The sequence below is a fragment of the Teleopsis dalmanni genome, chromosome 1 (assembly GCF_002237135.1).
Source record: "Teleopsis dalmanni isolate 2A chromosome 1, ASM223713v2, whole genome shotgun sequence".
NCBI lineage: Eukaryota > Metazoa > Arthropoda > Insecta > Diptera > Diopsidae > Teleopsis > Teleopsis dalmanni.
Genome location: NC_051846.1, coordinates 155757551 through 155774320, shown reverse-complemented (window position 1 = coordinate 155774320; position 16770 = coordinate 155757551). Strand labels below are relative to the sequence as shown.

The following is a 16770-nucleotide window of genomic DNA, read 5'->3' as shown; positions in this document are numbered from 1 at the left end:
ATAATTCTCTCAAACCGCACTCTGTTAGTAGTTGCTTCACTGCATATATCGTTTCATGTCTAGTGCGCTTCTGTAATTTCTCTTTCAATTGTCCTTCTCAGATATATTAACTGTTATCTAAACTCAAAAATTTGATACCCTATCCGAGAGATATCCTATAGGCTTATACACATTATCGATTTATTAATAACTTCTTAGTGTCTGTTTCCCCTTATGGAGCATAGGGTCGCAATAATTCTCTCAAACCGCACTCTGTTAGTAGTTGCTTCACTGCATATATCGTTTCATGTCTAGTGCGCTTCTGTCATTTCTCTTTCAATTGTCCTTCTCCAAGTTAAAGCCAGTGCACCAGGGCGTCTGCTGCCTTGTGGGTTCCACAACCTACTATCGTCCGAAAGTTTGGGGTAAAAGTTCTGCATTTGATATGTAATTGGGCCACCATATTTATTGCATTTTCCACAGGCATATATTTAAAAATGTTTGTATCTTCCTTTCTATCTGTTTTGAAAACTTCCATGTTTTCGCAGTTATTACATTTGAATTGAAAATACATATTTTAGTTCTTTTGTTAAGATGTCGCGATTTCCATATATTCCATAGCTGTCTAAACATTGTTTACGCCTTCTTTATACATTTATAAATCTTTGTCGATCTTTGTGGTCTATGCTAAGAGGAGGGAAAATATTTTGGGGATATTATCTTCCTTGTTACTAGGTGTGGTATAATAAGGAGGCACACAAAGAGATTAGCAGTTATTTTTATCGATCTTTGTGGTTTATGCAAAGAAAAGAAAAGAATTCTTGGACATTATCTTCCCTGTAAATAACCAGGTGCTACATAATAAGCAGGCAGGCAAAAAGAATAAAAGTTCTAAACGTCGATATTTGTAGCCTATGCTAAGGCTACGAAAAGAGTACAATTCCAGAACTCATTTTTCATGCAAGAAGCCGATCGCTGTTTAATGACTCCAAAGCAATAACAGAAATTAATATCGGAAACATTGTACATTTTCAAGGATATTAAATTAATTAAACTAATTCATCATTTAGAAATGCAATATAGCACTCGTAAGACTAATATCAAATAATAAAAGCCGTGGGAAATTAATTATAATTTTTATTTTAAAATTAATTTTTAAAATAAGTTAAAATATCTTCTTGAAATTATGCAGTAAGTCAATTTTTTTTAATTAACTTCCTCAATTAGATATATCCTTCTTAATGAACATTATTTTGTCTGTCAAATAAAATTTGTTTTTCTTGAAGGACAAAATATTTAACTTTAACAACTGTTTCCTTCTCATAATTTTGTATATAAATTTTTAATGAATCAAACAAAAAATGTTCTATTGTGTATTAAATATGCAATATACTGAACTGTGCTATAAACATTTGAACAACACGGAATAAAAGCCAATAAAATGGACATCCTACTTTGACTCCTTGAATTTCCTTCGAAACAAACTTCAATTTTAATGTTTAATGTGCAAATTGTGTATAGAAGTTTGTCGTCTTAAAGTTTGATAATTTATTTCTAAGAAATTGACTACTTAATAGTAGTTTGTGAATATAAAGGTAATTTGAGACGTATAATTCTCTGAATTTAAAAATGTTATTACATTTAAAATATATTCTGTTAAAAAAAAACATTTAGAGTTTATAATTTTTTTTCATTAGTTAGTAATACTACCCTTGATTACAACGCTATATGTGAACACGATCTTAAAATCAGTTTATTTACAGCAGTTAACCAACTCTCTTCAGTATTAACTGACAATTCTACCATCGACTAAGTTATTAATCTCCCAAAACTTGAAAAAAGTATGAGAAAAGACTTCTTCTGTGGTATTTTTGTCAAAAATGTCTGCTTATTGACGGTATCAATTCGAAGTCAAAACATCGTGAAAGATATGTTCAATTCTGGACTGCATTCAACTTCATAAAACAATATATACATATATATTGTACATTTAAATATATGTCGAAAAAGTTAGAAATTGGTCTATTTGAGTTGAAAAAATCTCTATTTCCACTTATGAGCGAGAGTTTTGGACTTTGTTTTCTGTCATATGTTCCTTTGATCTCATTTATTATATTTGGTTACTATGGGTTAAAGTTGATATTTTTTTATAAAGATTAACGTAAGGAAATATTTAAAAAAGAAGAACCATGTTAAGTCTGTTTATATGTTCATGGAATGTATCATAATTGATAATGCAATAGACTACGAGTTTGACAGGTAAATAAGTTTATAGTCAAAAAGATAAAATTTCGCCAAGATAATGTTAAGTATTTTCTCCGATAAATATATTTTAATGAATCTTAAATAAATTTTAAAGACAAAAAATGTCAATAAAAAAACTATTAAATGGTTTTAAAGCATATTGTTGGGCATATCTGTTAAAAATTAGAACAGTTAAAAGTGATACGATTACATTTAAACCTAATAAAAATATATTCTCTGGATCTGTGTCCGTGTTTTAAGTTAACGAAACTAGAATAGCTGATTTGGAGCTTCTGTTTTAATTCGATTAAAATAATAAAACATAATTCTAAGTTGGAACTAAATGTAATACCAGAAAGTACTACAGGTAATAGGTTAAGAATAACAGTATTCTAAGATCGAACAGATAATAATTTTGGAAATCGCTTTAGTGAAACTTCATATTGGAAATGAAGATAATTGCAATAAATTGTTTGGGTCTGTGTCCGCTCTTTTGGTTTACAAAATTAGAATAGTTAATGTGAAATTCCCATTTTAATTTGATTGAAATCAAAAGTCTATTTAGTCTTTATACTGAATGCTTACTCGTTTTCATTATTAACAAATTAACAAAGCATTAATGTTTCTCAACGTAATTAATCAACAAATCCATGTTTGTAATTGGCGTCGCTAATGACTCGGGGGTTTGTCTGGTCATTGGTCATTTGATGCCATATATACCATATATATTTAATACCATATATATATATATATATATAATATATATATATATATATATATATATTATATATATATATATATATATAAATTCAGTTTAAAACTCATTTATTATTAATCTAGAAAAGTAATAATAAACTTAGTTTGTTATTTATTTTTTTCGATTAATAATAAAATTCGAGCTGGAAGGAGCAGTAAAGCAAATTAATGAAGTCATTGAAGTGAAAGCCACAACATCCGTCTGCCGTTTTTAAATTTTTGTTGCTTTAAAACAAGCACCGCAGTTGATATATTTAAGGAGTTGCATATGCACATGCACATGCACATGCACTTATAGAAAACTGTGTAAACCTGCAGAAATCTGCACATAATACCTTTGTGCTATTTTTCAAAACCTATTTGCTACTATGTTTCTAAAACATTGCCTTTTCAGGTCAAGCGTTTACTTTACATAAAATTGAAATATAAAAGTTCAAAATATTAAGCATAAATTTAGCAACCACATTTTCTTCTTCAGTAAATATGAATAACTTCAAAAATGGGAAAAAATATTAAATAAATGAAATAAAATAAAATGTAGAAAAATATAAAATATAAAATATAAAACAAAGTGAAAAAATGGAATTTATTTCTGGTTGAAATGAAGTATTAATTTCCTGTGTTCTTATTATATGTATTTCCTGTTTTTGTTTTTGACTCCAAATGAAGCTATTCTTCTTAACGATGGCAGCTTTAATTGAACACGTAAGACTTAGCCAAAGTCAAACGAAATCGTTTGAAGCAGACAGAGTAAGTTATGAGCTCACAGCGCAAACATTAATTATGAGATACAAAGGAGAAGTACGAGGACTAAAGCAACTAAAGCAACAGATACTCACTCATGTAACCGCTTATGTGTAACTGCACAAAGCCTGCCTGGCATGCGATATACGCATATATCTATACAGGCTCCTAGTATAGCTGTGAATCCTGATGTCTTCCTTTTTTTTATTTGAACAATTTCTTTACTTTGTGAATATTTATTGAGGATATGCAAATATTCACGCAACGTTAACGTTAACGTCAACGTCAGTGTGTACATAAGAGTAAAGGTAAACGGAAATGTTAACGCAAAGTCAATTATTTTTTTATTTCAAGTTTTAATTATGTTTGAGTTCTCAATGTTCCCAGAGTTTCCAGAGTTCATGTGTATCGACCGCAAAGTTAGTAAGAACATAAATACATACATAGGTTGATATCACATTATAAATATACTTATTCATATAAAGGCTTTCTATGTCTGGGAACTGAAAATATAAGAAATTTTTAAAATATAATAAGTCTTAAATGCTTGACGTATCAAGGAAAATTTAACGTGATGATGATTATTGTCCTCCTTGAGAGAGCATAGAACCGCAAGATCATCGGGGTATCACATACAATTTAAAATTTTTGTTTTAATATTGTACTAAATAACATACTAATTTTAAGCAATTATTTGCTTATATTTAGAAATTTGTATAATTTCGGTAATGCAGAACAAAACTAAAGACGTTGACACGTTTTCTGATGGGGCAGCGTGGTTCCTGACTATGGGACCGTCTGAAAAGACAGAGTGTTGGCGTTGTTTGGAAGCCTTTTAGGCCTTTAATCATATTATTTGTGATCATCTTAGGTCTAGTGAAAAATAATAGTATGAGAGCTTCTCTTCCCGGCTGCTATTAAGATATTAGTTATCATCAGAAGGACAAATAGTTTTGTGTTGTGATGTAGCATAACTTCTTCCGTTAGGAGACAGTACGCTATTAATTTCTATTACTATTCTATTTTCTATTACTCCGGTCGTCGTTAAAACTAATAAATTATTTTATTATTTATTATAGTGACTGATAGTAATAATATTTCGAAACAATAGACTTTGAAACAATTATTACAAAGATAAACAATTGTTATCTTAGAAGATCCCGATCTAAATTTTACTTTTCCTTATGAAACTAACATTGATTTATGACAAAGCGGCGCTTCTTGCAATACAAACGACGTCTACATATTTCTTACAGAAGATCTCGATACAAAGTTTAGTTTTATTCACTAATGTAGATTGTTTGATACATAGCCCTTATAGTCCAATTGTAGAACTTTCGACTTGGTAGATAGCAGTAAATCGTAATTATCTGCGATAATATCTGTAATAACAGGACACTGAATTATAAGATCGCATGTAGCCGGGTTTAACCTACCATGTTGAATCTGATGTAGTACATGTCTGCTACTGTTTGAGGAGAAGACATCGAAACATGTGCTGTGTCTATATCTAGACTTTTCCAAAAACAGGACTACGTTTTAGTTCTCCATTCATTAATACATTCAGAGGGGTTATTCATAATATTAGTATTGGCCAAATACAAATACATGCATTAATCAATGCGTCCGGCTTTTCTAATATTCTCATTCTTCTACCCACTATTACGAGGAATGTAGAATTAAAACGGCTTTCTTAGCTAATTGATGAGGATTCGATCCTATTTCCAATAGGGCCAATACAAGGCATTATGCAGATTGAAGGACCTGATAGATTGGATAGATTGATAGACGGATAGATTGCAGATTGGAGAGCCCTGATATAGGGAAGTAACAGCCATCATTTCGACAAATATTAAAAACTTAAAACGTTTTAAGCTAATTATTGATTTGCAAGATAACAATTTGTGTGAATTTAGTAAGAAAAAAAGTCTATTTAGTTATTTCAAGATTTTTAATGTCTAATATAATTATCTTAGAAAAAAAAAAAAATTTTTTTCGTTATTTAATAATTTTCTGTTGTGTTAGTTTATTTTTGCATGCACAATAGACTTTTATGTTTCAAAATATAAAGTGTCAATTATGAATGAAATTAATTTTTCACAAGTTTTATTTTAATTTACTGTAAAAATTTATTTAATGAATAAAACTGCTAACATTCTACGAATGAAAAGAAACAAAAAAAAACAAAACAAAAATGTGATGAAATCTGTTATGAACACATATCTTTTATTTTTTACATTTTTGTTTTTATTTTTTGTATATACTATCGTTCCATGCAGTTCTTTCTAGTATCAGCAAATGAATTTCCTGTATGCAATGCACAAACTTAATTGCGAATCTAAAGGCTTAAGTGCGCTCATGCACCCACGAGTAAAAAATTGCACTCGAATTACGTGACGCATAAAATGCAAGCTGCACACGTTGCTGACGCACACAAATTTTTACACGAAAATTTCTAGCAAGTGCATGTGTGTGTGTTAATGCTTTAAGGATGTAACGATGTAAGTGATGTAAATGTGTTTTTACTTGTCAATTACATTGTAAGTTTGTTTGTATTTTCTTTCATTTCTATACAAATGTTTCTAGTTTTTATGCTGTTTTTTTATTATTATTTTGAAAGAAAACTTCAATAAAAGACCACAAATTGAGTTGACACAACCATGCAACACATCCTGAAATGTACGTGTAAGAAGAAAACGTAAAACTAGTAAAAACTAGTAAAAACAAAAGCATGAAAACTAAACAAGTGTAAGTTTGTTATGAAAGCAGTATACGCGGCGATTTGTTGGTTGTTAGTTCAAGGCTATTGACGCAAAAAATTTAACACAGCTGTTACAGCATCCTCATCATCATCATTCTTATCGTCATCTTCATCGTCATCTGAGCAATCATCATCAGCAATATTATGCCGAATTGTATGTACTACAATTATGAGCGGAAACATCAACGTTATTAGCATTTCCTGTACTACTACCTATACTAGTTGTACTGTTTGTGATTGCAACTGCCAACAGCTAACAGCAACTACCAACTAGCAAACTAGTAACTATCAACAAGCAACCAACGTTGACAAAACTGTTTTTACGTGTTATTAGTAAAAACAAAATAAGGTTTTTATGAAAAAAATATAAAAACCAAACTAGAAAAAACTAGATGAAGTACATCCTTTAGTAATCGTTATATCCTTTCGTATTTTAAAGCTAAATTCCTTTGCCTGTTAAAGCTTCACTTATAATTTGTTACGTTTTTTTTTTTTTGTTATGTTTTGTAACAGTTCAGCTTGCCTTTAAGCGTGATTTTGTTTATTTTTTATTATTTCTGTTCCTTGTTTCTTTTTGTTTTGTTTTGTTTTATTTTGTTTTGTTTTGTTTTCCTTTTTATTTTACCGCGTTATTGAAAATTATTTTTTAATGTGGCATTGACGGCTTGTACAGTGCAATTTGTACGTTTTATGCACTTTATGTTAAACAGAAATGGCCGTAAGCTCTTTCATTTTTGCCATACTGTACCGCATTGCACTGTACAGTACTGTTGTCTTAATAGTTTGTATGTATAGTATAGACTGCAAAGTTTGCCTCTGACTTTAGTTAAAAGGTGTTTAAATTTATTTTTAAAATTCATTTAAAAATATATTAGAGTTTCACCGCAGCTGTAAATTAAAAACAAAAAATGTGAAAAACATTCCAAAAAAAAAAATGCAAAAAAGAATTCCAAAAAAAATCTTGTATTTTTGGTGGAGCATTACAAAAATATGCATCATTTCTTTGCTGTATTTCAAGTTAAGCTTTAATTTGTAGAATTGTAAAGGTCATATAAATATAATACGTAAACACTCCTTTACATAAAAAATGTTTTATATAAAAATATATGACATTGAAAAGTTTGTGTAATGAGTACTTGACTAAAAGTCATCTAAACGGTATAGCGTATTTAAATTAATTGAAAAATATTTGCTTTGCGTATGAGTAACTTTTTTCCTCACACAAACGGAAGCATTTGCTTTGCATAAAAATTAATTAAAATTAAAATCACCTGCACGGTTTCATTAAAACACAAAATTTAAAAATTTTATATTAAATAATATTACATTCGTAGAATCATATATGTATAGATGTGAATATGTGTAATTAGCAGAAAAACTATTTACATATATATTTTTTAAACATGAAAGATCAAACCATACCTATAGTTGTTTAAAATTTAGTTTTTATTTTATTTGAATAAAGAAAAACAAATAAAATAAAGAAAAAAAATGAAAAAAAAAAAAAATTATGTTTACAATAATTTAATTATTTTATTTTATTGAATTAAATTTAAAAGTAAAAAAATGTTTCCATTACAATAAATTATAAAGAGTTTTTAATAATACAATATAAAAAACCAAAAAAAGTGAATATAATTTTTGAAATAATTCAATTAATTATTTTTTTAAGGTATTAAAATTAAATTTGTATTATGATAATAATTTAATTTAAATCAAATGATATTATTCCGTGCCACATTAGAGTAATTTTTGAGAATTAATTTGGGTGCAATAATTTTTAATGCTTACTACACCTAATGAATTCTGCAGATAGAAAATTCGTACATATAAATTCTAAGAAACATTTTGTCAAGTAATTCAACATTTTCTTTGGTATTCATAACTTATATATAAATTTTTTACTTTCGCTGTTCACTGTTTCATATTACAATTTAGAATAAAATTACCATATAAATTAAAATAAAAAATATCAACAGAATTTTCAACAGTATCAAAATATAAGTAAAATTTAAATTCAGTAAATGCAGTAAACTGTGCTAAAACTGTTATAAAAATCAATTTTAATCCTGAATTTTACTCAAGTGGGACTCAGCAAAAGGACTCACGAATTTACAACGGTTTTTATAGAAGCTTGTGTTTATTAACCAGGAAAAGAACACATTTACCATTAAAGAAAACTGAATATAATTAAGTATTCAACTTACTAATTATACTTTAAGATCTACGTGCTATGATGATTTTGATATGTGCTATATGTAAAATATTTTTTCGTAAGATATGTATATACTCATATCTTGTAGTAATTGAAATTATGGTAAATAACATGCAATTTAACTTTAAATTAAGATAGTACTTTGTAGAAATCACTTCTTCCTGAACTACTCAGAGAGGATGACCATAATTCAGGATCTAAAAGCGATTTTTTTGTATTGTCAAGGTAAATAACCAAGTATTTCATAAATAGTTTAATAAATGGAAATTGTTTATATTTGAATACTAATATTAACATTTAATTCAAAAGAAAGAAAGTTTCAAACATTTTTATTTTTTATTTTTGGTTTAGATTCATTATAAAATTTTATAAAAAAAATCACAAAGGTTTTTATTAAAATCGAAAGTGATGAGTTCAAAAACCGTTTAGCTTGTAGAACGATGAAAAGGTTGGTGTGTTTAATATAAAAAAGCCTATATGTTTAAAGTTTTTAAGCGCACTGATTTATAAAACTTTATAAAACTTTAAACTTATAGGAGCATATAAAATACAAATTATTAAAAACTATTTTGCACTCAAGGTCAGAACGATTGTTTGAAATTCTTCACAATAATTCGTTCAAACATTCAAATTTACATTATTTTCATATACAAAAAAAAAGGTTTTATTTTTCTTTAAGTGTTCAATGTTGATTTTAGAATAAAAATGGAAATAAAAATTATTATTTAAACTTTTAGAATTAAATTATACTTAATCAATATAACTATTGAACCATAGAAGAATGAAATAAAAAAATACAATAAAGTTTCTTGAATTATTCCTTTTATTCTTTTATTATTTTTATTAAATTCCTTATTTTCTTCAAAAATGTTGTACTTCTTTTAAAAAATAGAAAAATCCTCTTAAATTATTGTAATTCCAGGAGTTCAATAAAACCAATTTCTCAACATGCGTACTTCCCCTTAATTAAAATGTTTGAAAATCGTTAAAATTTGAACATAAACACAATAAAAGTGAAATTCATTTAAGTGCCTTTTCATTTCCCCATATTCAGTCAGCTAAAATCAACAAATTCCCGGTATCAAATGCTTGATTAACCCAAATTTCCATTCAACTGTTATTTGTTGGTGTTGTTGGTGTTGTTGTTGTTGCTGCAGCAATAAACTCTTATGTTATTTTGATTGGCATATTGACATACGCAAATGAAAAGCAAAAGCAACAAAAAAATAACAGCTCAAGTACCAACAAAATAACTACACACTCATATATATGAAGCATACTAGGAAATACAAAAACAAATATGTATACAAGTAACTTTAGCCTTGGGAGCATTGCAGCAGTGGAAACATACTAACGTATTCGTAGAACCGCAAAGAAGCGGAGAGCTCAACTTCTTAATAAACGACAAAATAAATTGAAATAACGATGCGTACATGCACAATAACAACACCAACAACAACAAAAACAACAATAGCAGCAGCAGGGGCAGTGGCAGTATCAAATCAGCTTCGCTTAAGTAAAAACAAAACATACATAAACAGTACACATACCAATTTGCTCGTAAATAAAAATAATAATAATGGCGACGGAAATAAAAACCAAAGCACTTAATAAAAATGACTCAGAACAGAATACAAAGTACAGAATAAACAAAAGAAGGAAACAATTTTATTAAAAAATTTTATTAAATTTTTTGTTCAATGTTTATTGTATTTTATATTTTTATATTTTTATATACTTATTTACTTTATCTTTAATAAATGTGTTATTTCTGGTGCGCTTATATTGCGCATAAAATGCAACAGAAACGATGCAAGCTTCCCAAGTCTGCGATGTCGTAAAATAAAAATTATATTTTTATGCATTCAATGACATCGTGAGTTTTTCGTGGAGTCCTCTGAAGAAAAATTTATGTTTTAACTTTTTATTTTATTATCTTAACATTTTAACATTATTTTAACATTTATGTACAATGTACGTCCATAAAACATTTTTGTGTCTTCACGACTTCAATAATGCTTTTTATAAATAGTGAATAATGTTTATAGTGTATTTTAGTTTGACAAGAAAGAAGAGTTCAATGAACCAATCTTCCTTATAAGTTATAGTCAAAATATGTTCTTAAACATTTGTTTCCATAAAAAACTCGGAAATTTCAAGTTTAAAGCATTTAACGTAGCAAAAAAAATTAAATGTCAACTTACAGTCAAAATACGTTCTTAAAGAGTTTTTCCCATGCAAAAGTTTGAAATAATCAGATTGCTGCGAATATATATTTGCTGCTAGCATGTTTCTAATAAGGTTTCAATTATACAATTTGCAATATCGACTAAATGATTCTTGATTGAAGGCAGTGGTAAAATAATGAAATACATTAGCCTTAAGGAATTAGGTTAGGTTAGGTTGGAGTGGCGATCGTATGACCAAAGGCCACTTGACCTCAAATAATGACACGTTATTTTACAGCGAATTAGCGTTGTTTATACGCAGACAAGATGTCAGTAAAAGTAAAGTTACCTGATAAGTCAATAAACTTGCCCAAGGTATTTATTTTGCAGGATCATAATTCTGTAAGAACTATCAGTTCCAAAGATTTTAAATTTTCTCCTAGCTAATAATGAACACTGATATGATGTCCATTTATATCAGGTGAGGTGATGTGCATTTACATCCTTATTCACAAAGTCACAACATCGACAAAAGATTTAATGTATGCTAGCTTTAGTTACAACGTCGCGTAATGACGGCTTAATTTCAACTATGATTCACCACAGAAATTAATGCTGCAAAGAGCAAAACTAGAGCTCTTGTGTTTAGCATCGGCAACATACATTTTTATACGGGTTCTGATTTATTCATTTGCTTCTCCAAAGATTTTTTCATAGCCATCCACAATCTCTTGCTCACTATTTCAACGAAGTAGATCACTGTCCCTACTCCTTCCCTCTGCGGTAAAGGAGTTAGAAGGGGTCTTTAGGTATGACATGTCTGTTGTAAGAGGCGACTAAAATCCCGACGCGAGTCCAACACTGTTTGGAGTATGAATGGTAAATTTGGTATTACGGAGGTCAGTGCAAGCAGCTTCGGCTGTTCTGACCAATTGAGGATGGCAATGGCTGTGGTTAATACTTTCATGGATAGGCCTCGTCCCTAAACATAACTTCATTTGGTACTGGTGGAAATTCCTTGGAATTTTGAATGGGGCATTTATCGACTCATTATCTTGATACATATGTTCTTAAACACTATGATTTTAGGACTCCGCGTCATAGAATTCGAAATTAAAAAACAGCGTGGCTGCCCCATATACAGTGTTTGCACTTCTAGCTTCGATAAATTTTAAAATTCATATACTAAGCTTCTTCTGTTTCACCTTCCTGATAACTATGTAGAATGCGATTTCAATGAGAACTGTTTCATTGTCTGATGGGTGGAATCTTCTCAACTCATTCTTAAGATGCAGTTTTAGTGGGTTCAAGTCTCACATTGTGGCTTTCAATGCTTTCCACTAACCGCAAAAACAAATTAATTATTCCGTATTATTATTCCGTATGGCAAATATTAATACTTTAAATTTCGTATTAAAATGCTCCATATAATAATTTAAGAATACTTGACACTTATTACTTTTTTATATCTTTTGTGCATTTAATATAACCAAAATACTACTTTAAAATACTCATGTAGTAGTGTTTTGTATGTTTTTTTTTTCAGTAAAAACGAAATAAAGGAATTAAATTTTATTTGTCCACTACGGTGTGCACAACAGTGCAATAAAAGGCGACCTACTTTCGTGAACTTTAATAAATCTTTTCATACATACATTTTAGTTTGTCTTAAAGGATATAAAACACGTCGTCTTATGGCATACATTTTCTGCATTTTATTATTATTATTAACTTATTTAGTCGCCGCGCTTGAGCGCTTTACCGTGTACAAAAATAGCTCATTGCTGCGGTAAAGTAAGCCATGCTGCGGCTGTAAAATGATAAAATAGTTTCATGTCAACAAGTACCAATATGCATGAGAGAAATTAAAGCTATTCCCGCCTCTGTAACAGCGCTGTTATGTTTGCACAGCACACACACAAACACATGCGCAACATACGACAAAGTATAAGCACACATGAACAAAGTTACAGTGCATTCGGGCGTATGAGCAACAACTTTAAATTAAATTTATTCAAGTTATGCGCGACTTAACACGCTTTAATGGCTCTGTTCTTGTCGTTGCTGTTCCTCTTGCTGCTGCTGTTGTTGTTGTGGTTGTAGTCGTTGATTTTGTTGCAGTTTTTGTTTTGTTTAAAGTTATTTTTTTTAGTGTAGCATTTTTGTTATTTTTTTTTTATAGTCTTATAAGGGCCTGCTTTATATGTGCATGTTTATTTTAAAATACCAACACTTATAAATAACAAGGACAATTAACGCAACGCAAAGGTTACACGGAAAAACTCAATTATTTTGATTTCATATTTTTTATTTTTCCATAAATGAATTTTTGCATTTTTTCCTATTTGTTAGTGCATACAAAATTTACTTTATGTAATTTATTTTAAATTTACTTGTAGTTGTTGTCAGTTTTTAATATAATATGAAATACCTTTTTATGGAAATCGAATGCACTTTAGTGGAACAATATTCAGTTAGGGTGTGGCATGCAACAACGTGGGATATATTGTATATATAGTATGTTTTTTTATTGCTGTTGTAACCTTCAAAGTGTTATATGAGGTTAGTGATTTCATTTTGTTTTTGTTACATTGAGTTTTGTTTCGATTTATAAATAAACACTTCAATATGTTAATGCGATAAAAACTTCGTATCTTCCTGTCATTGGAGGCGTGAGTATTTGCATACAACACAAACGGAAATGCATGTTGGTGACATTATGGAGCGTTGCACGTACTGCAAATAAATCAAAATGCACGTTCGCATGTATCCCGACAATATGCCATTTCACTAATGATTTGTTTCGAACATTTAACAGATACATTCAATTTATTTTTTTTTAGAAAACCATTAACATGAAAAAAATATTAACGTTAACATTAAATTTTAATTAATTTTATAGAAAATAAGCAAAGGTAAGGACTTTTATTAAAAGGGTTGGTTGGTTTATATAAATTTTTGTAGCTTAGTTTATTTAACCTAAACGAAATTTTTATATTATTAAATAACAGCAAATAACGATCAGTTTAAAACTAAGTAAAATTTATGTGATTAATATATTTCTGTATATTAAATATAAGCTTTCATATCGATTTTATCTAAAGTCTTGATTCTTACATTCTTTTACATTTTTACATATAATGTACCGGAAGGCAAAATGAAGTATATGTCGGCTACTGGTAGAAATGTGCGTCACTCGGACTCCGAACTAGTGGCTGGCAATTATACTTTTGAATACTTCACCTATTTAGCACCATCGTAATAAAGAGCAACAATATCTGTCTGGAAATCGGACAAAGAGTCAACATTGCCAAAAGGTGCTACTATGGCTGGAGACTATACTTTTGAATTCATCAAGGACTTCACTTATTTGGCACCGTCGTAACAAAGAGCAATAATGTCAGTCTGGAGACCAGAAGAATAGTCAACATTGCCAAAAGGTACTACTATGGACTTAGTAAGCAATTGAGATTTAGAGCTTTCTCCCGTCAAACAAAATTTAAGTTCCACAGGTCACTCATCACTTCTGTATAGCGCAGAACGCTATCATAGAATGATAAACCAGCACTAGAAGATTTTAAAACGAGAATTTTTTGTAAGTTGTTTGGTTCTGTACGAGTTGGCGACAACTATAACCAGTTGTTCACTTATCCATTTATATAAGGAATAAAATATATAGACAGTTAACAATCGCAGTAACTTATACTATAAAACAAATTTGCAGACAATATTTCCGTCAAGAAATGAATGGAATAGAAACTGCGAACTGCGATGTATCAATTTTAAAAGATGGCTCAAAAATGGATTACGAGATGGATTTATGCCTGTGAAGTTACAAGTATAAACCACTTCCTTAAGCTATCAAATGAGGACGCGCGGTTTTTTCAAGCTGAAGTTTTAGCAATTAGAAAGGCATGACGGCTAATTACAAGTTTCACTAAGATGTACAATTGACATTTTCATTGACAGCCAAGTTAATGGCCTTCAGTTCTTCATCATAAAATCGAAGCTACTTAAAGTTAGCACACAGGCAATGATAAGTAATACCGGTTGGTTGACAACACTCTCATATGGGTTTTTGAACATATGTGACTTCTTGGTTAAAAAGGCCCTCATATAACAAGACCAGATCTAAAGAACTGATTAAAAGGGACAGTGTGACTACTACAAGGCTTACTGCAGTTCAAACTGGTCACTTGTGTACAGGAAACTACGCGGAGAACTTGCGTGCTCTTTTTAATTTTTATTGTAGAAGTTGTGGAACGAAACTTACAAGAAAAAGAAATTATCTACAGAAGAAAAAGTTTTTTAAGAAAATATTTTTTTACCTTTTAGCTTTTATATGTTTTGAACAGGTTATCAAACGAAAGATCTTTTAAAAAATCAAAATTCGACGGTGTGGGTTTAGTTTTTGTCTTTTTATATCTTCGTGTTACTTGCAAGCAATTGAGCGGAAAGTTATCTATTGCACTGTAATCAAACAACCAATCACATATGTGTTCCCATGTTTTTGATATCGGTATTATATAGTTAATATATGTTTGTAATACATAATTTTATATTATACTATCGTATCAAAGAAAAAAAAATCAAGTAGACAGATGGAAGAGATTCCATATACAATTTTAAGTGTTTGTTATCTATGTATTAATATATTAGTATATTATTATATTAAAATTTTTTTTTTAAATTTGCTATACGTTTATATGGATCAATATTTCAATAGTTATCAATATTTTAAGTAAGGAGATATACAATTATTTAAGTGTAAAATAAATAATAAATAAAATTTTGCATTTTTTCATGTTTATATGAATAGTAATTAATATTTTAAATTGAGTAGCAAAATCATGCTTTAAACTGTGAAAAAACCAAAACTAATTTTCCATTTTCAATATAATTCCGTTATCAATTTTTTTTTTTTATATCATATATTGTAAAATAAAAATTTGTAATGCAAGCACTTCTGCATTTGACATGAACTTTAATTTTTTTTTTAAATTTACTTTGTTCTCGTGACATGAAAAAAGCTCCGATAACATTCTCAATTACCATCACTTATATGTCAAGTTGATTCAAATGCTATATATTTTTTTTAGTTATTTTTTATAAATCTTTTATTGTGTATTGCAAAATCAATTCGTAAAGCCGCAAAACAAATCCTGTGAAAACACTAAACTACTTTCCCATTTTGCTTTAAAAAGCTGCCACTTAATCCTGTTAAGCACTTCAATTGCAGCTTCTCGTTGCATTTTCAGTAATTGCCGCAAATTTTGAATCAACTTTGATTTAAGCCGTTAAACTACAAGAAAAATCACTTTGGCGATTTTATCCTTACTTTTATAGCATTTCTTCATTTTTTTAAAATTTTCTTTTCTGATATACTCGTATTTTTTTTTTTTTTTGTATTTGTATGCAACGTATTGCATATAATATTTACCGATCCTAAATTGGTAACATAAGCTAAGCAAAATTGAGATTATTTCTTTTACTTTTCTAATATTCAGTATTCAGCATTCAACATTCGACTGTCGAGCTAAGTGTCGAGATAAGGGTGTATGTGGATGTGTACGTACCTTCTTACAATAATCCAACAAATCCATTTTATCACGCAAGCATGTTGCGCCCGATGTCTTCTTATTCAAATCCGTTACCCAACGTCCCTCTTCAGATAGATATTGTGGTTGGAAAACTTGACCGGCTTCGCAAAGTACAGCAATTTGTGGTTCCCAGCGTGGTGAAGCAGCCTGCAAAATGCAAAGTTAAGGAGAATTAAAAAAAGAAAAAATCAGAAACGACGAATTATTAATACGGCATAAGTAAGAAATTGAGTTAAAGGATTAAAAATTTAATATTTGTGCCACAAGCATTGCTTGGCAGCAGCAGGACTGAGACTGACTATT

The 16770-nt window shown here is 29.3% G+C and overlaps 1 protein-coding gene across 1 annotated transcript in view; it reads right to left on the bottom strand.

Annotated features, from left to right (window-relative positions):
* The window catches only part of LOC119669496 (amyloid-beta-like protein), a 42928-nt gene extending 26374 nt beyond the window's left edge, over positions 1-16554 (bottom strand). Inside the window, exon 1 of the mRNA XM_038079400.1 lies at positions 16444-16554. Within this exon, the coding sequence (XP_037935328.1) occupies positions 16444-16470 (27 nt within the window). The 5' untranslated portion in view covers positions 16471-16554. The remainder of the gene's footprint in view (positions 1-16443) is intronic.
* Positions 16555-16770: the final 216 nt, after the last annotated feature.